Source organism: Lytechinus variegatus, chromosome 2 (genome assembly GCF_018143015.1).
Source record: "Lytechinus variegatus isolate NC3 chromosome 2, Lvar_3.0, whole genome shotgun sequence".
NCBI classification, from domain to species: domain Eukaryota; kingdom Metazoa; phylum Echinodermata; class Echinoidea; order Temnopleuroida; family Toxopneustidae; genus Lytechinus; species Lytechinus variegatus.
The window spans coordinates 11774642-11800393 of record NC_054741.1 but is presented as its reverse complement, the minus strand read 5'-3'; the positions used below and the strand labels follow the sequence as shown (position 1 = coordinate 11800393).

The 25752-nt window shown below is 36.4% G+C and overlaps 2 protein-coding genes across 2 annotated transcripts in view; one reads left to right on the top strand and one right to left on the bottom strand.

Moving 5' to 3' along the window:
• Positions 1–5516: 5516 nt before the first annotated feature.
• On the bottom strand, positions 5517–16033 carry LOC121409386. Its single transcript, XM_041601321.1, has 3 exons — positions 15778–16033; positions 7269–7454; positions 5517–6334 (listed from the first exon to the last, which is right to left on the bottom strand). Exons 1-3 carry the CDS (start codon positions 16023–16025, stop codon positions 5968–5970), a joined length of 801 nt encoding a protein of 266 aa, XP_041457255.1. The 5' UTR covers positions 16026–16033; the 3' UTR covers positions 5517–5967.
• Positions 16034–20411: 4378 nt separating this feature from the next.
• The window catches only part of LOC121407323 (protein O-glucosyltransferase 2-like), a 42686-nt gene continuing 37345 nt past the window's right edge, over positions 20412–25752 (top strand). Inside the window, exon 1 of the mRNA XM_041598360.1 lies at positions 20412–20851. Within this exon, the coding sequence (XP_041454294.1) occupies positions 20640–20851 (212 nt within the window). The 5' untranslated portion in view covers positions 20412–20639. The remainder of the gene's footprint in view (positions 20852–25752) is intronic.

The window sequence follows — 25752 nt, the reverse complement described above, 5'->3', positions numbered from 1 at the left end:
TTTTGAAGAAATTAAATATCTGTGGGTGTGTTTCTTTCAGAACGTTACCGTGATTCAGGTAGCTTTTTACCTATTAGACCAGCCATTCTCAATTACTTTTTTTGAAGCGCCACATTTCTTGTTGAGAATCTGTAATGCTCCACTATCCATTACGCAAACCAGCAGTGTATCAGCGGAGTGGGTCCAGGGCCCCTGGTGGGGGTCGAGGGGGCAGAGCCCCCAGAATTTTTGGAATATGAATCATTTTAAATTGTCCAGAGGGGCTCTAATTAATATCAACAAAAGAATACAAATGCCAACAAACTGCACAATATTAATATTAAAAGAAAAATGACCAGTGACTTTTTCACATCATATACCAATGATACCACTAGTTCAAAATGTTCAGCACCAGATATAGAGCAAGTGGCGTAATGAGTAAAAAAAAATGAGGGGGCTAGATATGGCAACTGAAGCAAAAATATTGAACTTTTCAATACAAAATTCTATATTTTTGAAAATAATACAATGGTCCACTCTTTCATTTTCCTTTTTTTTTTCTTGGCCGCGAAACACTTGGGGCCCCCCAATCCCCAACCCAATCTGTACGCCAGTGGCTGAAGTTACGTTCCCCGATTTTGCAAGGGCTGAAAATTAGGCCTTGCACTGCACTAACGCCCAAAACTGCCCCTCTCTCTCTCTACAACTCACATGCGGTATCATTCATTCAGTTCGTGTTATTAAGCAAGAGTGCATGCAGGCATGCAATCACGGCAGGCAATACATCTTAGCATACATGTATTTCACTTTTACAACATCGGATTTTAATCGGCCCCGAAAACAAAGTTTCTGCTTGTTATGTCCCAAATTCATATTCTTCTATGATCAGGATATTCTTTGAATATCTTATTATTTGATGTTTAACTCTTAACCAAAACGTATACTCTGGAAATGCAAAATTTCTCACCGTTGAAATAGAAATCCTAAAAACGGGGTTTTCAAATCACTTGTGTGGCACATAAACTTTGTACATAGAATAAATAAAAAGGAGAACACCATCGATCCTCCATAATAGGGGGTTATCGCGGTGCTAAATTGGACAAAATTTGAAGAAATCAATTAACAATTAAGTGTCAAATAAAGAGTTTTTGTTTTCTCTTCGTATTTAAATGATCACCACATCCTTATTTCCAGGTTACTGGTAGAAACATTTTTTACTCCCCAATTTTTCCTTATTTTTTTTATATATATAACGGCTCCAAGCGCCACTCCGCACTCTCGAGCTCGGTGCGCCACAAGTGGCGCGCGCGCCACCATTTGAGAATCCCTGTATTAGACACATGGATCATGCTAAATGATTGGTGATTTACAATGACAATAGTGAATACAATCATGAAGTAAGTGGTGATGTAACGGTGGTGGCAATGACTTTGATAATGAAGATGGTATTGTAATATTGAAAATGATAAAGACTGTTGGTGATGATGGAAATCATAGGGGTGGGGCTTGAATTATGAATTAGTACAGTAGCCTATCAGAGAGGGTTGACTTGCTCCCCCCCCCTTAAAGTGACAAGAAATCACTGCAATGATGCAGGTTATGATATTGATGCTGCTGATTGTGGTGGTGATAGTTCTTACAGTGATCATAAAGATGGTGATGGTGGTGTTTGTTGCTGCTGCTAATATGTGATGATGTGTGATGATGTGGAAGTGATATGGTGTGGTGGTGGGTGGTGATGGCGATGATGGTGATATATTATGTACTATGTTAATTCTAACCCTAGGGCTGCCAAATCCAAACTATTCATACTTACATGAAATGAAAAAAAAATGTAAACCTCCTTCATTTGCAAGTGTCATTGTAAGCCCTATTGAATTCAGATCCTTTTCCAAAGGGCTGCAGGTGATTTCTTGATTAATTATACATGAATTAACATGATTAATTTATCTCAATTCAATTATGGTAATGAGGAAAATATAATGAGTTGGCCAGAAATGGCGTAGTGGACAGAATTGCATGCAAGTGAGTGAAGCGAGAAAGCAAAGATGAAATGAGTGAATGACCGTATACAAAAATGTATTTCAAACAATGAATTTTTACATAATGATCAGAAAATCATATTTTACCCCTTTTTCTCCTTTCTTGGGGTCGTGAAAAAATGGGGGGGATCCATAGCCCCTAACCCCTCCCCTCTCACATCTGTACGCAAGTGGTGAGTACATATCTTCATTGGGTGTACCAATCGCATCACAATCATGATTTCCAAACAAATCATTTTGATCGTTTCATTGAACAGCTAACTTTTGATTTGGAAACATGAAGCTTCAAACATGGCAATATAATTACATCCATAAAACATCGATGCTTTTATTTGAACAGATGTTTTTAATCACCAGAAAATATTATTTCCCTCGCTATTTGAATATCTTGGTTCTGTTTTGTGGGAATTTTATTTACGAAAATATTGATCAAACCAATTAAACTTTTATCCCCACTGGATGTTTACAGACATGATTGCGGCGGGGAATTAATTGAAATTTATTCATCTGTGTAGAGTCATGTAAACTAATATTTGTTCATTTCCTAATGATTTTTTTTGTTAAATTTCAAGGGTTCTGGCAGTTCCAATCCATCTATGTTATCGATTTGACCAATAAAAGTTGTATATGGCCTTGAAGGCTTGAAGACTTGCATTTAATATCATTTTCAATACTTGTCAGAATTTTAATTACTCCTTTCCCCTGGAATGACCTCATATCTTTTTTACACAAGATTTTCTTAGCCCCGGACTATCGCTAACCCCGTACTATCCTTAACCCCGTACTATTTTTTTTTCCTTTTCACACATGTCAAATTGTTATTGCTAACCCCGGATAAGGAATGCTTGCTTTTCTTACACGAAACTCGCTAACCCCGGACTAGTGGTTTTTGTCGACCATTCGTAGTACAAGTACTTGCCATTTAGCCCCACCTATAGTACGGGGTTAAGCTTCGCCCACTTTCGTTTTACACTAGCGATCTTAACCCCGTACTATCGCTCTTAGCACCGCAATTGCTAGGATAACCCTGCTTTTTTGCAGTGCCAACTAATCCCGTACTAAAGGTGAGGTTAGCCCACTTTGCAAAAATGCTGTGTAAATAGAAATTGGGCTAAGCTTAACAAACTCTTAACCCCGTACTTTAGGTGGGGCTAAATGGCAATTTAGTCCCACCTATAGTACGGGGTTAAGGACATTTTAGCGTATGTAAAAAGGGTATTTGTTCCTTATAGTTGTCAGAAAATCGGGTCCTTCCTACAAAATTTTCAGGTACCCTACACTATCAAATGAAAGGGTGGAAAGATGTAAATCATATTTTCAAAGGGTGGAGGAGTGGCCCTTTTATTGTTATTCATGTACACAGTTATGGGCATTTCCATGATATTTTTACATTACACTATTTGCTCGTTGAATATGCTTTCATATGTTTCTATTTTCCAGCGCTGATACGCCTATGTAGACAAAAACCTACTTCACACCGGCGTCAAATCAAATCCCGAGAACCATTTCATGAAATTCAAATAATTGCCCATAACTGATAAAGTTTTGTAAATCTTGGTCACTGCATGTGCTTGCTTGCTTGAAATCGATGTCATCTTACTGTCAACGCTGTATACAGTGTATAGGTTATTAATAAATGCAATTCATGCAGACGAGCAGCCATTGCAGTGTTCTTTTTATCTCGATTCTTTTAAAATAATAATTTGTACAAATATTCAGATGTTTAGAAAATGGGCTTCGTAGCATATTATGTATTTATGAGATTATTGCAATACTCATATTCATGACTCAACCCCATCCAGTTTCACTAGTGTCCTATTTTGCTCCAACGTTGTATTTGTCAATACCCTCCACCATCTTTTATTCCAAATCTAGATATTTATAAACACCCGAAAATACAAAGTCAAAACAGAAGTACTTTTAAACATATATAAATTCAAAATGATGGCGGTGACAGTTGGCAAACTAATTAGCAGGCCAAACAACATGTACAATCAGAGGCGATGTCAGCGGATATTTTGATGGGAAAGGGGGGGGCTTAAATGTGCCATTTTTTCTCCATGGAATTGAAGTGGTATTTAGAGTTTCACGCCCAATACTTTTCCTTGTTACACTGTTTCTTTCTTCTCTATTCTTCTCTAACCATCTTTTCTCAATATCACCCATGTTTTTCTCCTATTTTTCCACTTCTTGAAAATCTTAGCGTCGCTTACCTCCGGCGCTAACCCCAACCCCCCCGCCGCCCCCCCCCCTGGTGCCACCCCTGTGTACAATGTATGTATCCAGTTACAGTTTTAATTTCCTGAGTTCAGACTGGGATTCTTACTACAATAATATTTATTGATAAAAAAACATTAGATGTGTTTAAACGGTAAACGAAGAAAATTAATTGATATTGATTTATAATGAGTAATCTTTTGATCATTTCATAATGAAAATTTAAATTAAATTTAATAGGGTTATGACACTTTCAATCCTCGTTATCGATCCAATGTTAATTTACGAATAACATTTTTTTTAAGACGAACTTGTCTAAGGAAAGGTAGCGCCTCAGACATTAGTGGCGATTTCGTGAGAATTTTGGTCCATCGGGGGTTTTACAAATTATGAAAGAAGTCACGGTGGGACAACTCGGCCTAGGGTCCGAGATGTCCCGTGGCCCGAGTTGTCCCGACCCCGAAGAGAGAGAGAAAGAGGGGGGGGGGGGGGGGGGGTGAGAGAGAAAAACAGAATATAAGACGTATACATACATGTATATTTATATACAGGAAATGACGTCCAAATGCATTTGATGTTACACTTAATTGATCATATATTATATCGTCTTTATTGGAATAAATGTCATAGGAAGAGAAAGGGAAGTAACAATAATTCAAGAATTAGGTCAAATATAGCTATATTTGCCTTAACCGAACAAGAAATACCACATGCGCATGGCACAAAACAGTAAACAAAGAGTTCAAATGGGTCTCTTTAGGGCTGATATAAATAATCTAATGTCCGGATTGTTTCGATTACGATAGAGAATATTGAAGGTTATTTGCTAAAACATTTAAACGCTTTAACGCTTATATATAATTGTGTAGAGATTAGAGGAATAAGCATATTCTTATCATTAAAATCAACGTATTTGTTAGTTGTCACTACCAAAATCTATGAAGAAAAAAAATCGAACCCACTTCAGATAGTAACAAATTATGGAAGAGACACAAGTGATTTCAGGTAATAAAAATATAATAAACACGATAAAGAAGTATTTATATACCTACTCCTATATCTACCTTCAGCCCAATTAAAGTGAAATGAAAGTCTACAGAAAGTTACTTTAGGGAGAAAAAAAGAAAAATCAGACAAGTAAATGGGACAAAGTTTGAACAACATCGGAATTAAGAAAGTTATGAATTTTAACGGTTGTGATCATACTGCAGCCTGACCAATGAAGACTTCAAATTGGCCATGTTGGTGATGTCATGATTTCAATTAAACATGCACGTACTGTCTCGATTTTTACCCACACAATTCATGCCCAATTGCCCAAACACCCCCACATGAAATCTCACTTGACTATACTTCCAATTTTTTGCCCAATATTATATCATCTTCTGGAGGTATATTCAAAGGATATTATTATGTCATCATAGAAAAATTCATTCCCATGATGGTGTAACACACGTTTTGAGTTATATAGGAAGCAAATTTATTAGAGTTACATAAGGGAAAAGGGGAATTATAGAAGTTGAAGACTGATTATTATAATCGTTTTTTTTTTGCTCATTAATTGTTTACCCAGCTAATTCCTCTCCCGAACAACCTGAGATTTTTGCCATCGAAGTTGTCGACATCTGCAGGAGATTCTTTCATGAAACAACAGTCAGCGATTTTGACTGATTATTGTTATAAGCTACTGAAATCATATTATCCCATTGGATCTAAGCTAATCGATCGGTTAAAATTTATGAACCACTCCCCTGTGCCTTGTCGAAAGCAGACATTGCTTAGACGGGTTAAGGACGTTGCCTTCCGCATCAGCATCAGACGCCTTGCGGCAATTGCTCCTGTTCGTGCCGATCGTAGGTGTGCCACGATAGCAACCGAGGATGTAAGGGAAGTCGGCAGTCGTGTGGTACTGGTAGACACCGGTGTTGCTGTTGTAACGACCATGACATTCGTCGAGGTCGTCCGATGTCAGAAGCTGACCGTTCTCATCCACAGGTCCATAGATGGCAAAGCCGTCGAAAGCGACGCCGACAAGCGGAGAGGGATCTTCGGTGATGGTGAAAAGGCAGCTTGACGGTTGTCTGTGATAGTGGTACCTGGCGTATGATATTAAGATGAAATATACAAGTTAAGTATATATCCCATCCCCGAAAATGAAAGAGACAAACAAATCACAAAGAACAGAATAACAACTACAATTTTTTTGGAGATGGTAACAATATTTTTAAAGCAAGTTTCCTCGAACAGCTAGCGGATTTTTTTTTTTACGTTTTGCCTGCGAAACTGTCTCTTTATTGCATGCTTATCAAATATGTCTGGCTCTCTCGCAATTATATTACGCTGTTTTTGTAATTTGCAGCCACCAAATAAACCTCTATCTGTTTTGGAGGGGGGGGGGGCGTGCGGCGCCATTTTTTTTTTGCTCAATGGCGTAATGAGCCAAAAAAATTGAGGGCTCGACATGGCGTATTGCGTAAAATTGATAAAAGTTGCGAGCAAAAATTTTGACAATATTATTATAAAAATCCAAGTTTGTGAAATATTTTGGCATAATATTCAGATAATGATATCATATTTCACCCTTATCACTTTCCCTTTCTTTTTTATTTTCTTAGTCGTTGAAAATTTGGCCGGAGAGGTGCAAGAGCCCCCCCCCCATCTGTATGCCAGTGTTTTTGCTTATTGGCGGTGCCTTTAAAAAGTCGTAAACACATAATAATTTATCACTCCGGCATGTCGTTTAATTAAACATTTCTTAAATCCTTATTATTTCTTCTATACTTTTCTGTTAACGATTGATGGCAATTCGTTCTCTTTTGAACAATAACAGCGGGGAAAATGATGTTTTAGTGCGGATTAAGCTCAACTCAGTAATAACAAAACTGGGGTTCCGCTCAAAATATTTTTATTAAACAGTAGTTTATTCATTCAGTCATTTGTTTAATTTGTTCATCCACTCGTTCATTACTCTATGATTTATTTCAATTTTTAATTATTATTATTTATCACCCTTTTTTTTCTATTTCTCACCTTCCTTTGATATCTGGATGGCCGTCGCATAGGTCGAATACCTCTGCGCCTTCGCCCTCCACCGCGTTCTCGCCGTCGGCGTCCCAGGGATTGTACATGACTATGCCGTTAGTAGCGATCGCGATGGGGCCCATCGGAAGACAAGTTGAGACATCATTGACCTCGGGATTCTTCGGTACTTCAAATCTGCACGAAGTGGAGAAATAGTGAGTGCAGTTTAGCTTACACTCTTAAATCAATATATTGAAAATCAATCCAAGCTAATCTTATTAATAAGATAAAGATTTTGAATGAAATTGATTTCCCATTTTATAATTCATTCTAATTTTGGTTTGGACGCTAATTACATTCAAATGAACTTTATGTTAGACTCGGAGAATAAGTTAATTTTTCGTAGTATTGTAGTTTAGTGTATATTTTAAATCCAGTTTCTTTATCCGCGTTTAATTGTTTTTTGTATATAATTATGTTTCTTTGGTTAATCATTGTTAGTTGGTGTGGGAGATGAATGTATCGATACTTTATTTTCTAATTTATGTAATAATATCCCAGATAGCAAAGTATCTGGGGCCCATATGGGAATCATGTGGGCCTTCTGGGGCCCATATGTACCATGTAGGACCCATATGTGGCCTATATTGTTTGTCCCACCCAGAGCCCAGATAATAAAAACCATAATGGGCCCCATATGTGGTATCTATATGGGCGATGTGGTCTTACTTCAGGGTCGACCGAGCCCAGATAGAAACATATAAAACCCATATGAGGCCCATATGGGTTTTCCCACCTAGAACCCAGATAATAAAACCATATGGGCCCCATGTGGTATCTATATGGGCGAAGTGGCATAATAATTATGGATCGACTGAGCCCAGATAGAAACATATAAAACCCATATGGGGCCTATATGGGTTTTCCCACCTAGAACCCACCTAGAACCCACATAATAAAACCATATGGGCCCCATGTGGTATCTATATGGGCGAAGTGGCATAATAATTATGGATCGACTGAGCCCAGATAGAAACATATAAAACCCATATGGGGCCTATATGGCTTTTCCCACCTAGAACCCACATAATAAAACCATATGGGCCCCATGTGGTATCTATATGTGCGAAGTGGCATAATTACCCAGATATCAAAATATCTGGGCCCCATATGGGTCCAATGTGGGTTATCTGGGACCCATATGGCCCATATGGAAACCATATGGGCTAGAAGTGGGTAGGTCCACATGGGGCCCATCTGGGTTATATCTGGGCCCTACCAGATGAATATCATCTGGGCTGGAGATGGGCATTTCCAAGTGGGACCCAGATGGGCTAAAATATGTGGGACCCAGATGGGTTAATTCTGGGCCAATATGTACTAGATGAATTTCATCTGGGCTGGAGATGGGCATTTTCAAGTGGGACCCAGATGGGCTAAAATATGTGGGGCCCATCTGGGTTATATCTGGGTCCATATGTTCCAGATGAATATCATCTGGGCTGAAGATGGGCATTTCCAAGTGGGACCCAGATGGGCTAAATTATGTGGGACCCATCTGGGATATATCTAGGCCCATATGTACCAGATGAATATCAGCTGGGCTGGAGATGGGCATATCACTGGATCGATCGATCTAGACTGCAGTCATGAATATCATTACAACAGTAAATGACCAAAATTTTAGCTAAAACAGCTACAACAATTGAAATGGTTATGTTTATGCAAGGATTCCACCGTAAAAAGTTTCAGAAAAGTATGTAATTTATTACTATAAAATTAAAAATCGAAACATTTAATTTCAGGACAAAATTTTCAAGGTTGAATATTGAAAATAGTTATTAACCATTGCCTGTCAAGTATAGCAAACTCGCTGTATATATAGAAGGAAAAACATGTAACAAGATTCAGTGGTTAGGTGTAGGATAGGATAAGGATTAGGATTTAGGGTTAGAATGTAGGATTATAGGATATGATAAGGATTAGAGTATTGGGTTGTAAAGTCACCTTAATGACACAAATTGATGTAATTTTTTTAATTGATTAAAACATCGTGAACCTACATGGGGCCCACATGGGACCCATATAAAAACACAGTATTGTTTTCATATGGGGCCCAGATGGGCCATGTGGGGTTTACATGGGTTTTATGTGGGCTTTCCCAGATTTTTCCATATGCCCACATGGTCCACATGGGACCCATATAAAAACACAGTATTGTTTTCATATGGGCCCCATATGGTTTACATGGGTACGATGTGGGCCTGCCCATTATTTACCCCATGCGAAACCCTGGCCCATATGGGCCCCAGACGGGGTGTACGGTGCAAAAAACACAAGGGGCCCAGATGGGCTCATATGGGCCCATACATAGCCCACATGGGCAACCCACATGGGGCCCACATTTTAGCCCAGATAAGCCCACAATTAACCCATATGGGCCCCATATATTTTGCTCACTGGGTATGTTCTCACAATGTCAACACAAGTTCTCATTATGTTAGTCTTCGAGCGATAACGCGTTTAAAATATTTCCGTTCACCTGCAATCATAACTCGATCTGTAGCAACCTTTCAAGCCAAATTATGTCAACCAATAGTATAACCACTTTTGTTATTATCAGGAGATGTGGAAACAAATCCTGGTCCAAATGATAATTTTCCACGTAGAAAATGTCAAAAGCTTGTGAGGAAAAAAAACAAAGTGGCCTCCTGTGTTCTTACTTGTAATAAGTGGCACCATTACAAATGTGAAGGCATAAGTAAACAGGAGTACATAAAATTATAACCCTATAATGATTGTTACCCTCTTTTGTGATTCACTATTCTTGCACACAATTCAAACAAAATTAATGTTGGTCAAAGCGAACCACTGACTCCCCTCTGGACATGTAAATAATACCCCATCTTTCGATAAAACAACAGTGAAACGTTTGAGACAAAAAGGGTTGTATTTCATTCATTTAAACGTGAGATCAATCTTGAACAAATATCAGAACTTCGGTTTTTTTTCTAAACATAAAATAGCATTATTGCCATTACTGGTTAAACTCATCTGAATGTAATGATGGATAATTGTATAGTACGTCGAGATTGTAAATATGGGAAGGGGGTGTTACAACCGACATAGCATTTAATATAAGAGACAATTTGACTTCAAGAAAATTTTGAATCATCGACATTCTATTACCTCGGACAAAGCCTGTTACCATGATTACACTAGGTGCTCTTTTATACAGACCCCCTAAATATAATATTATTAAATCACTCTGACACTTAAAAAAAGAAAAAATTAATAAAAGATGATATAGTCTTAGGGGACATAAATATAAAGTCTCCTTTACCCCCAACATAATGAGAATATACTGAATCTAAATGGTTTAAGCCAACTTGTAAAGCTGCCCACACGTACAACTCAGAATTCGTCCCTGATATATCACAAAGTAGTAAAGTAGAGCATGTTATTCAAATTTGCATTACTAGTATTGACCTATTATGGGTGATCATTCATTGATTTATTGTTCAAGAAAGATTGTTAGGCCCGTGTTTGGGCACCACATGCAGAGCTGTATCCATCAGGATATTAAAATGTTATAATGTAAATAATTTCGAATTTCATTTATCCCGATCAGACTGGTCCAAAGCAACTGAATATAACGATGTAAATATGGCTTGGGCAAATTTTAGATCTATATTCTTATCAATAGATTATAAGGGCACTTCTGAAAGAGGTAAGAATTAAGCAATGAACCACTGGCGTAAATCCCGGGTGATGGGGGGATGGGGGGATATATCCCCCCACTTTTCGAGGAGGGGGGATGGCCTGTACAAACATCCCCCCACTTTTTACGGAAGAAATGAAAAAAAAATCACAAGAGATAATTGTTTTGTTGGTGAAAATTCTTCCTAAAATATCGCTTAACAAATAAAACAATATCATTGGATCATAAAATGCAAATAAAGAGCCAGTTCACCATTTGCAAACGAAATACTTTTGTCCTTATTATAACATTGAAGAGAAACCCCCGTTTCTTCCAATTCATCAATGTTGGGGTTTTGGGGGAGGGATTAAGATGGAATGTCAAAACATTTTGAATGTAATCTCTAATAAAACCATTAAACCATCATGGGGTAAAAAAAAAATTATATCGGAGGGGTATTTGCCATATGGACATACAGTGGCGTAACTACCCCCATCGGCTGACCACCCCCCCCCCAAAAAAAAAAAAAAAAACGGGGAAAGGAGAAATGAGGGAGAAAGGAAGAGAAACGTAGTGGGAAAGAAGAAAATATAATACATATATATATATATATATATATATATTATAATTATTTATGTTACATTACATAAGAAACATTTTTATCATAACTTTATGAAACATAATTTGCCCAGGGCCTACGTCTTCATTGTTCCTGGTGCTCGCATTGTCTGTTTAACAAGATATATAATCCTGTTGTACTAAAACATCACGTTTTCAAGTCAATATAAACCAAATGTATTTCCTAGCACTTGAGTTATCATTGTTTTATGTAGTGACATATGCTTCTTTTTTATGACTCAAACAATGATTGCCCCCATATTAAGGTCTCCGTATACATGAAATATTTCCTTTCGTGATTACGTTCGCATTAGTGGATTGGTGAGATATGTCTGCTCTTCATGAATTCCTAAAATCAGTCCTTAAAATGTCCCTTCTTCTGATCTGAATATCAAAAATTTTCAGCTCGCGCTTCGCGCTCGCATCATTTGACTAATGAAATACGTATGGTCCCAGTTACTTCCTACAAAGAAACCTTAGAATGCCCCACTTCAAGTCTAAATTGTCTAAATTTTCAGCTCGCGCTTCGCGCTCGCAATATTTGATTAGTGAGATGCGTATGATAATCATGATTGCAATGACTACAAAAAGTGTTTCATGTGTTCAGATGTAATTCTAATAAAATCAGCAAGCGCTTGGCACTCGCATTAGATGACTATGGTGAGATATGCATACTCTTAATGGATTCTTAAAATATATTCCTTAAAATCTCGCTGTTTGGGGTCGAAATATGCGAAAATTTCAGCTCGCGCTTCGCGCTCGCTTTATTTAACAAGACAGGTACCTATCGTGATTACACAAATTTGATTATAATGTCCCTTTTTAGGTGTGAATATAAAAAAATCAGATCGCGCTTCGCAGTCGCATTATTTGATCAGTGAGATACATATCCGTTTAATGAAATTGTCCTTAAAATTTCTCAATTACATGTAGCTCAGTATAACTGTCAAATGAGCGCCCTTCGCGCGCTCACTCAGTGATTCAAAAATTTTGCTGGTGCCCCCACAATGCCGTGACCCACGGTACACCACTGTGGACATATCAATGACAATTCCTTGCATATCTAAAGACATGATTGCAAAAAATGCCTAAATATTTCAGTCATCCCCCCACCCATCAACACGGATTTACGCCAGGGCAATGAACTGAAAACTTGATGGAAAATGAAATGTAGCTTACAAAAGTATGAAATGGAATATTGGAAATTTAGACCTTGAAAGAAAATATAAAGTTTTAAGAATTTCAGTTTACAGGAAGTGCCAAAAAACGCCGAATATTTTCATGAACAATCAAAGAAAACAAACATGACTCAGGAATATTGTGGAAGAATTGGGTCTTAAAAGTAAAGGGAAATCTGATCCAAAAACAGTTATTAATGGTCAAGGACGGTGAATTAAGTCACGACAAGACTAATATTGCAAATAATCATTATGAAATTTATGTTACAACTTTGGCCGACAAGTTAGTCTGTAAATAACCAATAAATCGCAATAAATACAAATAAATTTCATGCAGAAAGTGACCAATTTCAAAAAGTAATTTTCATATTCCCTGTTTTAAATGAACTGAATAAGTTGAAAATATAAAAATAAGTATAAGGGGGCAAACAAGTTTTGTATAGGTAAAAGTTTACACCCCAACAAGGGATGTTTAGTTTAAATATTTCTTTGCTTTAGAGTTTGAAAACAAAACATGTAGTTTTACAGTATTATAACATGATCAAAGTGAACCATGAAGGATTTTGTTTCCAGAATGTGAAAATAAGGATATTTCCAATGATTTCCTGAATCCATCCCCGTGCAATTTTGCGCCTATACAGCTTTACGAATAAAATCAACCAATATTGGATAATAAACCAATCACCTTTTTTTCTTGTCACATCCTCGGAAAATGTGTCCTCCCCCCCCCTTTGGAAAATCCTAGATCCGCCCCTGGTCACCTAGCATCAACATCACGGCACTGTGGTCGGGGATGCTTGGGTGCTGGCTGTGTGTGTAAATGACTTCTATTTTGTAGTGAAACCATTTTTGTGGCAAATTTACATCAGCTGCACCCCATTGAAAAAATCGTTCCCATAGGGCCCTGATCAGTGGCGTAACTACGGGGGGGGGGGGCATGGGGGGCACGTGCCCCCCCCCCCCATCGGCTGGCCAAAAAAAAACGGGGAAAAAAAGAAAAAGAGGGAAAAAGGAAGAGAAACGTAGTGGGGGGAAGAAGAAATTGTTGTATATCATAGTGTTATATTATATTATGTTATATAACATAAGAAGCATTTTTCACAACTTTATGAAACATTATTTGCTTAATTGTGTCTTCATTGTTCCTGGTGCTCGCATAGACTTTTTAACGAGATATATAGACCTGCTGTACTAAAGCCTCCCGTTTTCAAATCAATATACAACAAATAATATATTTCCTCGCAATTAGAGTTATTATTGTTTTAAGTAGTGATATATTCTTCTTTTTCGTGACGACTGAAATTATTGCCCTATTTTAAGGTCTTAATATAAAACATTTCCTGTCCGTGCTAACGTTCGCATTAGTGGATTGGTGAGATTTCTGCTCTTCATGAACTCCTAAAATCAGTCCTTAAAATGTCAATTTTTCTGATCTGAATATCAAAAAATTTTAGCTCGCGCTTCGCGCTCGCATCATTTGGTTAGTGAAATCATATGAAATACGTGGGGTCTTAGTGAATTCCTACAAACAAGCCTTGGAATGCCCCTCTTCATGTCTGAATTTCAAAGATTTCAGCTCGCGCTTCGCGCTCGCAGTATTTCTTTAGTGAGATGCGTATAATAATCATGATTACAATGACTTCAAAAAGTGCTCCATGTGTTTTGATGTAATTTTAACAAAATCAGCAAGCGCTTGGCACTCGCATTAGATGACCATGGTGAGATATGTATACTCTGACTTAATGGATTCGTAATTATAGTCCTTAAAATATCCATGTTTGTGGTCAACAAAAATTTCAGCTCGCGCTTCGCGCTCGCATCATCTGGTTAGTCAAATACGTAGGGTCTTAGAGAATTCCTACAAACAACCCTTAGAATGCCCCTCTTCAGGTCTATATTTCCAGCTCGCGCTTTTGCGCTTGTAGTATTTGATTAGTAAGATGCGTATGATAATCATGATTACATGACTACAAAAGGTGCTTCATGACTGTGTTTAGATGTAATTCTAACAAAATCAGCAAAGGATGGCAATAGCATTAGATGACTATGGTGAGATATTTATACTCTTAATGGATTCTAAAATATAATCCTTAAAATTTCCTTGTTTAGGGTCAGTATATACAAAAATTTTAGCTCGCGCTTCGCGCTCGCATTGTTTGTTTAGAGAGACAGTTAAGTATCATGATTACAAAACAATTCGCTTATAATGTCAATTTTTAGCCCTCAATATCAAAAATTTTCAGCTCGCGCTTCGCGCTCGCAATATTTAATCAGTGAGATACACATCCGTTTGATGGCACTGCATGTCCTTAAAATATCTCTATTAGGTCAGTATACCTGACAACTGAGCGCGCTTCGCGCGCTCCCTAAGTGACCCGAAATTTTTGCTGGTGCCCCCCCCCCCAATGCCGTGACCCACGGTACGCCACTGGCCCTGATGAACATGTAAAATAATCCGGGGGGCACTTACATTGACGAGTGGATACCATGCGCGACCAAAAACACGTAAAAAGGATGTCTTTTTCACGATAGGGCACGTTACGTACGTAACGTGATAAGGGTGTCAAAAACACAAAAATAATGAAAAGGGGTATCTATTTCGCTAGGGAAATTACGTATTTAGGGTCGAATTTGCGGGGATGATAAAACAAAATCAAAATGTTTTATAAAGGATGTCCTTTTTGCCCCAACACTTCGTGTTTAGAATCCGATTTGCGCGAAGTGTAGAAGGTGGGGTCGTACTAAACCAAATAAGGTAAAGCCGACGACTGAAGGACCCGGAAAACATTCCTGTACTTGTTTAGGGGTTCATTTCAGGGAATATTTGCCAAGAGTATCGTTTTGTTTCCAATACTTGATAAGGGTAGGGTTTCACACGCCAATACTTGTTAAGGGATGCATTTTCAGAATATTGAAATTACGTATTTAGTGTGCCTTTCGAGACCCCATGGTCGCGCATGGTATCCACTCGTGAATGGAAGTACCCCCCCCCCCCCGGGAAAATAATAAATGTTGTATTGACCTGTAACTCTGCACTTGAATTTCATTTGGGTTGCTCTTTGTTGGAAAGTCCCCGGTGTCGTGGTCTGGTATGTTATTTGATGTTATGATCCAATACCGTCCCCGTTCGCTGACGTTCACCCTTCCGATTCGATTGGTGTTATGCTCCCGTATTCCCGTAGTCTTAAATAGCAGGGTCTGCTCCTCAGATAGACCGTGAGTCAAAGCGATACCGCTGACCAGGACGACACCGACGACGATATGGAACATCGTGATATATATACCTTGATGCGCAAAGAATATAAGATTCTTATTACGTACATTAGCTCCCTTGAGATCCGAGTGTTCTATGATACCTTTTTTCCGAGAGCAAACAGAGGTAATTTTGAAGATAGCAAACTTAAGATGCAAAACATCATGATGATCTACAATATTGGAATTGCATAAGGAAATGCTTTTGGTCCTCTTTTTTTAATGATATTTATGGTATAGGGCATATACTTACAGCCCCCAAAGCGGTGGTTATGTGACTCGCGCACTGCACGAAAAAAAAAACGGGGGCTTAATTTTGAAACGAGATAGTCGTAAACTATACTAACAAATTTCCACTAAGTGAAATATAGTTATAGAAATAAAACAAAACTTAACGGCTCACAACATGAGTGTGATAAAGTGAAAGGAAAAAGTATAGTTAATTAAACTAAGGAAAAACGAAAAAAAAACAAAGTGATAAAAAAATCCAAGAAGAGTAATGATTGAGTTTCAAATTAATGTTCAATGTTTTGATTCAGAGGATCTTTAGAAACCGTACTGAATAAGGAATTATAAGAGACATTGAATCAATAGGTTAAAATGTAGAACTCCAAGCTAAGAGATATGGGTGATTAAAGAAGAAGATGATAAGTAGGAAGAATAAATAAATAAATAATTATAAAAATAAAAGTAATACTAGTAGTAATTATTATAATAATATAAAGAAACAAGGAAAATGAGAAAAGGTAGTAGTAGTAGTAGTAGTAGTAGTAGTAGCAGCAGCAGCAGTAGTAGCAGTAGTAGTAGTAGTAGTAGTAGTAGTAGTAGTAGTAGTAGTAGTAGTAGTAGTAGTAGTAGTAGTAGTAGTAGTAGTAGTAGTAGTAGTATAGTAGAAGAAGAAAAAGAGAAGATAATGAGAGATGAAAAAGAAAGAAAGAAAGAAAGAAAGTAAAGAAACGAGAGAGTGGTGAAGATGAGGTAGAGACATACCTTTCAGACACAATTGTTGGATGTGATCACAGTCAAATAGCTGTTTCTTCTCCTGATGTCACGCTTGGTGAAATAAAATTAATTTTTATTGTGGGAAGCCAAGCTCTATATAGGCCTATAAGGTGAGATATTATATATTGATTATGATTTTAATTGGCAAACATCCATGACCCAACTTGTTTGTGCTGGTATAACAGACATGACAGAGAGCAGGAACAATCAACACCAATGAGGAACGAACGGTCAGCTTTGCGGGATAGTAAGGATGGGGGGGGGGGCAATGGACCTACCCACCCCCAAAAAAAGTGAAGGGGAAAAAAAGAGTAAGAGAAAGAAGAGTTAATAGAAAAGGCTGAAATGTGACATTATTTTCTGAATCTTGAATCAAAATCTGTAACAAAATTTGTTTTGAAATTTATTTGAAAGAATTGAAAGGAGAAAAAGACAAAGAAGACTTTTAGGTCATTCCCTATATAACCTTCTGTTCAAATTCTTGAGGAAAAATTAACGACCTATCGTCTTGTTCAAAAGCAAAATACTTTGGATCCACCCCTGCTTAATACCCCTTCTCATATTATGAAAAAAATGCACCCAGTGTCCACAGCTTTGAGAAATTACTGGATAAGGATGGAGATGTGAACCAGTGAAGTTCAAGTTTGATGCTGACCCACCAGGACATGATCCGGCCAACCTAAAAAGGAATTTGGAGCTGAATAAAGACTTCGTTCAGTATTATGTATTATCCATAAGTGAGTAATTAAGTAAAACAACATAAACTTTACTTATCATCCTTTTTCTAAAAAAAACCAGTGATTGTCGAGTCCCCAATAAATATTATTTTTATGAATAATTATCTTACGTATTCTCTTATCTCGGTTTGCAATTTTGAAATTTACTGTTAGTATACCCTCTTGCATTATTTTAACAAAGATTCCCATGTAATTTAAACTATCTTTCAAAGGATCTTAAATATGTGAACGCGGTGAATGTACTATTTGAGACGTGACTTTTTTGTCAAGGACGAATGTCAATGTCTCTGGGGGAATAGAACTGCTTTATATTTTGTCGTTAAATCACTATTTAGGCCTATTTCATTTTCAACATAATAATTTTTATCGAATTTTCTTGTTTAGTTTACTCATTACAGCCCGAATTGTATAATGAATATTATTTGTTAACTGAGATTTATGTACCCCTCCGAAAAATATATTTTGTGCGGATAAAAAAAAATCATATTTCCTTTTTTAATATCATGATTTGTATCGAATTTTCTTGATATGACATAGTTGACGATTGACAGGCAAAAATATTTATATAATGAATAAATTCATGTCTATTTCTTGGCTCACTCGCGAGTGCACATGTCCCAAAACAGGTTCTTTCATTTTGTGATTGCTTAAACATCACGTTTCATAATAGGCTGTTGGATTTCTTCTCGTTACTACCCTTTCACGTAATTAATTTTACGCATTTTCCATCATCCAAAAATAAGTAGGTTTATCAATAATTAATTGCAAACATAAATTATTGATGGTGTATAGACCTATAACAAAGCGAAACCCTTTTTAATAAAGTATCTTCAACTACAACATTAGGCGGCGGAAGTGGGGGGGGGACGGGAGGACAGGACCCCCCCCAAAAAAAAAAATTAAATGGGGGGGGGGACGATCCCCCCTAAATTTTTAGTTGATAACCTTTTTTTTCTTTTTTTTTGTTGTCAATTTTGTTTCCTGCGTCCCCCTAAATTTTGTTGGACCCCCCTTAAAATGTCTCTTGTCCCCCTACAATCTAGGTTGATGACCTTTTTTTTTGCTTGTCAAATTTTTGTACATGTGTCCATCACAAAATTTCAGACCCCCTCTAATTTTGGGGGCTTCCGCCGCCAATGACAACTTTTTGTGAGCCATCCTATACTCTCTTGATAATGTGCTACTTTCTTACAGATTATAATTTTCCTAGATGAAATAAAACAGTGCATTTCCGTCCTCATCTGTATCTTACTAAGCCTTGAACTGTAGAATATAGTTCTAAACGCTCAACCTTCTGCAAATATTAACTTGATAAAATCCTAGTCCCTATTACGTTTCATACCAGCATTAAGTTCAATGTCACTGGGGTCGACTTACTGGGTGCACAAGTAGCCATTCTCTTTATAGGCCCCTTTTATTATCCTTTATTATCAAACTTACATTGTCCATGCACTTACTTACTGGAATATAAAAAAAATCTTGCATTTTACTTTAAGGTGCACTTGGCCCATAAACCTTCCTGTTGATCAACGAGCCCACCTCCCCCCCCAAAAAAAAAAGGAGGAAGAAGGAAGGGGAAAATAAATCATTGAGTACACTTTAAATCATGGTACCATGGAGCTAACCACATTAGCTCCATGATTTTACAGTCACACCAACAAAATCGATCCCTCATAGATTAAGAGTTACGTCATTATTTTCAATGGCATGTGATTGGTCGGTTTGGATTGGTTTCTTTGGTTTGACCGTGGTTTTTTTGTTAACCTGCAGTTTTAATTCACTTTGTTGTTATAATGATAATGCATTTTGAAACATAGTATTTCCTTAGTGTAATCGGTTTGATTATGGGTACTGCATTTTATTGAGTTTTATCCGTTATAGTAATGCAGTTGATTGTGAATGAATTTTGATAAGTATAATTATATTTTGATAAAACCGAATTAAATTTAGATTTTAAATTTAAATTGTACAATTAGAAATGTGTTCAATATTAATATGTACAGATTCCCAGTCCCATATGACTCTCAACCGTAATGCACTACCTTCGGTTTAGGATTTATCGATTGAGCCATCCCTAACGTAATGAAAATCTTATATTGAACACAATACTTTACACATTCGTTTACAGTAAGTTCAATTTTTAATAGTTTTTTTTTTTATCTGACATGTCTGAGTTCGGTGATTTTTTTTTTCGATTCGACTGATCAGCTACACTCTTGATGTCACAAATAATTTTGTCTCCAATAATTATCATCACGTTTGTTGATATGATCTTGATGTGTTTTGAAACGAAAGGGGAAATAGTGTAGATTAAATCATTCAGCTTGATCACCTAATTATGCGTCATACACAAGTCGCTCAAAAAATAAATTGAAGTGGAAATTTAAATAATAAAAAATTGAATCAATATTCGGTGTTTCGTTCATAAAAAGCGATGTAGGTTCCATGACATTTGCTCAAGCGTCATTTGCTCCTCAATATATTATGCCTCTGATTATTAATTTTAAAGTATTTTTAATACACGTGCACACGTTGGTGTCAACATTATTTGCAAGATAAAAGATCGATGAATATCCTTTTTTAAATCCCTGTGCTAAGAGTTCTCCGATATTTGTGTATAGCGCCAGCTCTTGTTGAATAAACCGGCAGCAGAAGAATTAATTTGACAGCTGGTGATGATTGATAAGACTGCCGTTCTCTCGAAGTTGTGAAGCAGTTCTCTGTTTACCCATTCCTATCATCAACGGATCAAAAGGTTGACTGATCAAAACACACTGTTTATGCATTGCTATTCTGTGAGGTCTCCACAATACATACTCTCAATTTAAGCTAGATGAAATGCTGAAAGACATAGATTTTTAGAAGCAGCTGACTAACGTTATCATCACGGAAAATGGTTCGCATTGCAGCCGAAAGTCTGGCGGGGGTGGTGTTCATGTGTTTGATCCTTGTGTGCTGCGCTGTTAAAGATGTTGTGACCGGTTACGATCGAGAGCGTGTTGCCTGCCCGTTCAAAAGTTTGGTTTTTGGACCTGGTCTGGAAACAAATTTTGTTGTTCCTGCGAGGTTTTTCTACATTCAGGCTGTTGATTTTGAAAATAATAAGTGAGTATTACCGGTATGCTGAATCTAATTTTAAGATTTAACATTAATGTGATTGTGAATGTGAGCCGCAATTCACAGTTTTGTCCCTAGCCTAGCCCTAGCCTAGCCTAGGCTATATTAATCTGCAAATAAGAGGAAAGTCTTCATTAAAAGATACAGACCGCTTGACCAAAAAATGATGAGGGAACCAAAAAAAAATAGAAGCCAGGCCAGCACTGAAAATGAGGGGCCTTTAGTTTGATGGCATTTTTTTATATTGGAAATATGTGATTGCATTTTGGTTTGCCTCCCCCCCCCCCCCTGGATCTGTGCTGGAATGATAGGCTGAAAATATATTAAATAAATGGGTGTAGATAGTCTAGATCTAATATAGGTAATTTGTCTATTGTGATCGATAAAGTTGCGATAAATTATCAATGATTCTCGGTTTCATTTTTTTCTTGGGACGCACTGTATATTTGTGTCAATGCTGAACTAATCTATTTTTCTTCCTCCACATCCAATGAATGAGATAATTATTTGGTACTTTCATGATCCAATTCCATCAAGAGAAGTTTGAAGGACCTTTTACATGCATGTATCATTACAATTTCTCTGCAAATTACAGTTGTGCCAGGTTGATCTGAATGAAGGGGGGGGGGGGGGGGGGAGAGCAAGGCAGACTACATCAATTGCCGTTTCTTAATTAAGACATTTGGGGAATTAAAGAGTTACATGTCCCAGTCCTCTTCCCCCATTTCCTCTCTGTGTTCCTTAGTAACTAAAAGGGACGTTCACCCTGACAAAAAGTTTATTGCTAAAATAGCAAAGCTTGAAAAAATAATTGAAAAATATTGCCGAATGTTTGAGAAAAAAATCCATTGAAGTATAAAAAAAGTTTTAGAATAAATAATTTGATTTGTGACGTCAAATGCAGGTAGTTTTTTTCCATATTGTATGGTAAAAAAAATCAATGAAATGTCATTTTCTCAAAAAAATTGAAAATGGTTTTTACTATACCTCCAATATATCGATAGACAAATCATTTCACACCTGTTTCTAAAAAGAAAACATTTTAAAGATGAGTCATCACAAACCTTAAAAAAAATTGAAATTCATGCATTTTATATTACATAATATATGGGACAACTGCTCGTTTATGATGTCACAAATCCAAAACTTATAATTCTAATAACTTTCTTCATCAAACCAGTATTTTGAATAATTTTATATGCGATTTGACAACGAACTTTTCTTCAGGGTGAACTTCCCCTTAAAAGAAAAGTCATGTGGAGTCATGGGGATTTGCTGACTTTCCCCCTCCCTCCCTCATTGGTACCACTGCCCTTTCTTTCTACAATGCATGTTTATTTTTTATCCTTTTACTGTATTGTACCAATAACAAAGCTATTGTTCACTTTAACTGAATTACCAAACTATCCCATTGTTGCCCCATCTCCATGATACTCCAAATAATCTTTCCTATTGATTTTTCAGTTCCCCCGCCCAATACATTAGAATAGAGCTCTTGAACCTATTGATCAATGTAAATATTGGCATCTCAACTTAATATCCTTTCACTTATTCTGAGTTATGTAATTTTAGTTAGTTATACTTGATGAGTGGGCATCTTGTAAAATTATTACAATGCTAAACTATAGTAGGCCTATGTATTTGCTGTAAAAGTATTTTTCAATCAATCAAATTTTATTTTTCAATCAGTCATGAAAATATATGTGCATGTTTACAGATTTAGATACAAACATGGGATTGGGAGCCTATGATTAATTCCTCCATAAACATGTGGAATTTATAAGCATTGTTTAATACATATGGTTCAGTCAAGTGGGTCCTTATGCTTGAATCTGTTTAAAAAAATTGAAATATTGTATAATTCAAACAATAAAAAACAAAAGAAATAGTGACGATATCATCTTCTGTCTCATCCGCATGTTACTGAGTTTTGCATATCACTGTTTTGCAAAGAATAAGCGAAAACTTTAAAAATATCATTACTTTCTTATTTTATATCTGATGATTTAGATGAAATTTTCAGTGTTGTGCTAGTTTGATTTTTCTCTATTTATTCAAATCAAAAAATTTTCTGGGTGGACTTGACCTTAAAGTTTTCGCGTTATTTTTTTGTCTTATGTAAACAAACTGGAGAGTAATGAAAACTTTGCCTTTGACCGTTTCCATAGATTCTTCCACTAGGTTACTCAAGAACTTGCGCAAAAATACCTTTCTGCTCCTTCAGTTGTCAAGACTGCCTGAAATTTCCTGTTTATCTTGGATGATTGACTCAAAAATTTGATCTGCAACCAAGAGCAAGTTCAAACATTGGTTACTCCTCCCATTTTACCTGTTTTCTTTGAACAGCATCACGCATACAATTAAAATGTTCAATAAATCCTTAGCAGGCAATCAAACAACTGATTGGAATCAATAAGATTGTTCAAATTTTGATGTGTTGTGGCAACCTTCTCTAATGTTGTTTTTCTGATATTTCTTCAATTAAAAAAAGATCAAATTACTGAGTAGTCTACACTCCCTTTGTCTACTTCTTTAATATTTTATTTCTTCAAACATGGTCTAATCCATCTTCGGCAAAAACTAGTTTGTCTACTTACCATACTGTGCAATTACCATTTAGTCCATTGACCATTTTGTCTAATTTCCATTTAGGCTGTACTCATTTCATCTTATATCAACTTAGTATGCACCACTTAGTCTGTGCAGTTTAATAGATGATTGTTTCTGAGTCAAACTTTCATTTGACAAAGTTTGAAACGATATTCACTGAAGTGGAAATTAGACCAACTTGACATGAGACTAATTTGGTATCAGTAGTGTATAGGTACCATAAACCGAATAGAAATTATACCAATATATGGTAGACCAATTGGGAGTAGCCCATGTGGTATTAGACCATTTGAAAAGTAGACCATATTAACCTATATATAAAAAGTATCTTTTCAAAGTTTGCTATTTAATTTGTTGTCATCTTCAACAACTGTATAGTTGTATTTTACTATTTTGTGTTACATGCATGTTATCTTTGTAAAGTCACAAGGATTGGAAAGGAAGACCTTCGGGTATAGTTATTTAGTTAATCTTTTTCTTTTCCTGGCATCCTTGTGACTCTCCTGATCCTATTTTTTGTATATGTTGTTTTAATATATGTTTGATTATGCCGAATAAATAATAATAAATATAATAAAATATTTCATTTCATATTTTTCCGGGGAGGGGGCGGGGGGCAATCAAATGTAGGCCTAATTTAAAAATAATCCAGTTAAGACCTTTTTTCCTAACTTGTTCATTCCCATAATGCTCTTGTAACTTTTTAAAGATATGTTGCAGCCATGCTGGGAACAGAGGCTCCTTCTTACTTTACCTGTCACATTTATTACTTAACTCCTATGTAAATTGAATGCAAAGTAGATAATGCATATCCCTTATCAATGCCACCTGTTGGGTTATTGGTGCCATTTAAATCCCATACCCCTTTCAATAATTCTCCAAAACACTGATTTGGACGAAAGCTGTCCACATGCAGCAAAACAGGTATGCTTATGGAAATTACAGAATTACAGAAGACTGCCCTTCTCTTCTGAGGACCTGTTCAGAAAATCAGTCCAAAAGGAGACACAAGTTAAATGGTTCAATTTACTTATTCAATTTACTTATCTTGAGGTTTGGTAGAGATGATCTCTAAACTTCCCATTAAACACATGTAGATTTTGTAGACATTGCTAGACCATAGACCATGACATCTCCATGTCTCTTGTGATTGCGTTTTGAAAAATGTGAGAGCTTTTGAGATTGTGCCAATCTTGCATATAAAAGTAACTCTTAAGTCTTGTAGAGATTATCTCTTCCATAAGCTTTTGAGATTGTGCACTTCATGTATAAGCGACTCTTAAATCTTTAAAAAGACAAGAAGATAAAGATGTATCACTGTTTCAAAGATGTTTATCGGTATTGATATGATCTACCCAGGTTTGCTTTAATGAAAATGTGAATTAAAGATAATTTAGGGTCATTTCTTTATTATTTTTTCTGAAACCACATAAATGGAAGTCCATTGCAATTTGCAAACCATATACAATTTTGCTACACCCCAGATGTAGTTTAATAAGTATCATAACATGGTCAGATTTTTTAAATTTTTGTATGTGATTGCAGTACAAGCATGATGTAGAATGGGTTATTGACTGGCCTTGAAGAGAACATAAAATATGTTGCCAGCAATATTGTCGTATTTGACGAGGCTTTAGATGAGGGCATTATGTTTTTTTTTTAAGGGGGAATTATATTTGATATACCCAAATAAAGAAGAGCCAGTAAATATTTTTATTATCATCCAAATCAGACATCTAGAGCAAAAATCATGAAAATAAAATATATTTTCTTGTAAGAATAGGGTTCTATTGTGTCATGTTTATATCAGGGGCTAGCCTCTGCACTTTACCAAATATGACTTACTTGTAATTATAAGATTGCATCCCATATAGGAATGCATATCAAGCGCCCTGATCCAGCATTGTTTTTATTATGTCGTATATTGTTTGAGCAGATCATCATGAAGTTTATCTCTTTCTACGCATCCTGAAATGCCCGGATGTGAGACCAGGGAAAATACAAAAATATATTTTGCATCGTCTGTGCATGCAAAGTCGATATGCCATAGAGACCAAAATTTCGAAAAATATACAAAATATACCTATCCCTTCCTGGTATTAAAAAGTCTAGGGCAATACGGTTTTGTCAATCTAGGGTAATATGGTTTTGTAAATGACCAACTCAGATGTCTGATATGAGAATTAACATATTCGAGCTTCAAACATTACAATGTCTTTGTTATTGTAGACATGTTTTCCTTTTTAGATCCCAAATAAAGTCTTACATTCATCCACTAT

Excerpts from the sequence above, each read along its gene's own strand:
- LOC121409386 (XM_041601321.1), bottom strand. The coding sequence starts at position 16,025 with ATGTTCCATATCGTCGTCGGTGTCGTCCTGGTCAGCGGTATCGCTTTG. Across the intron at positions 7,455-15,777 it reads ATTCAAGTGCAGAGTTACAG|ATTTGAAGTACCGAAGAATC; the intron begins GTCAATACAACA and ends CACTTCGTGCAG. Across the intron at positions 6,335-7,268 it reads CATCCAGATATCAAAGGAAG|GTACCACTATCACAGACAAC; the intron begins GTGAGAAATAGA and ends ATCATACGCCAG.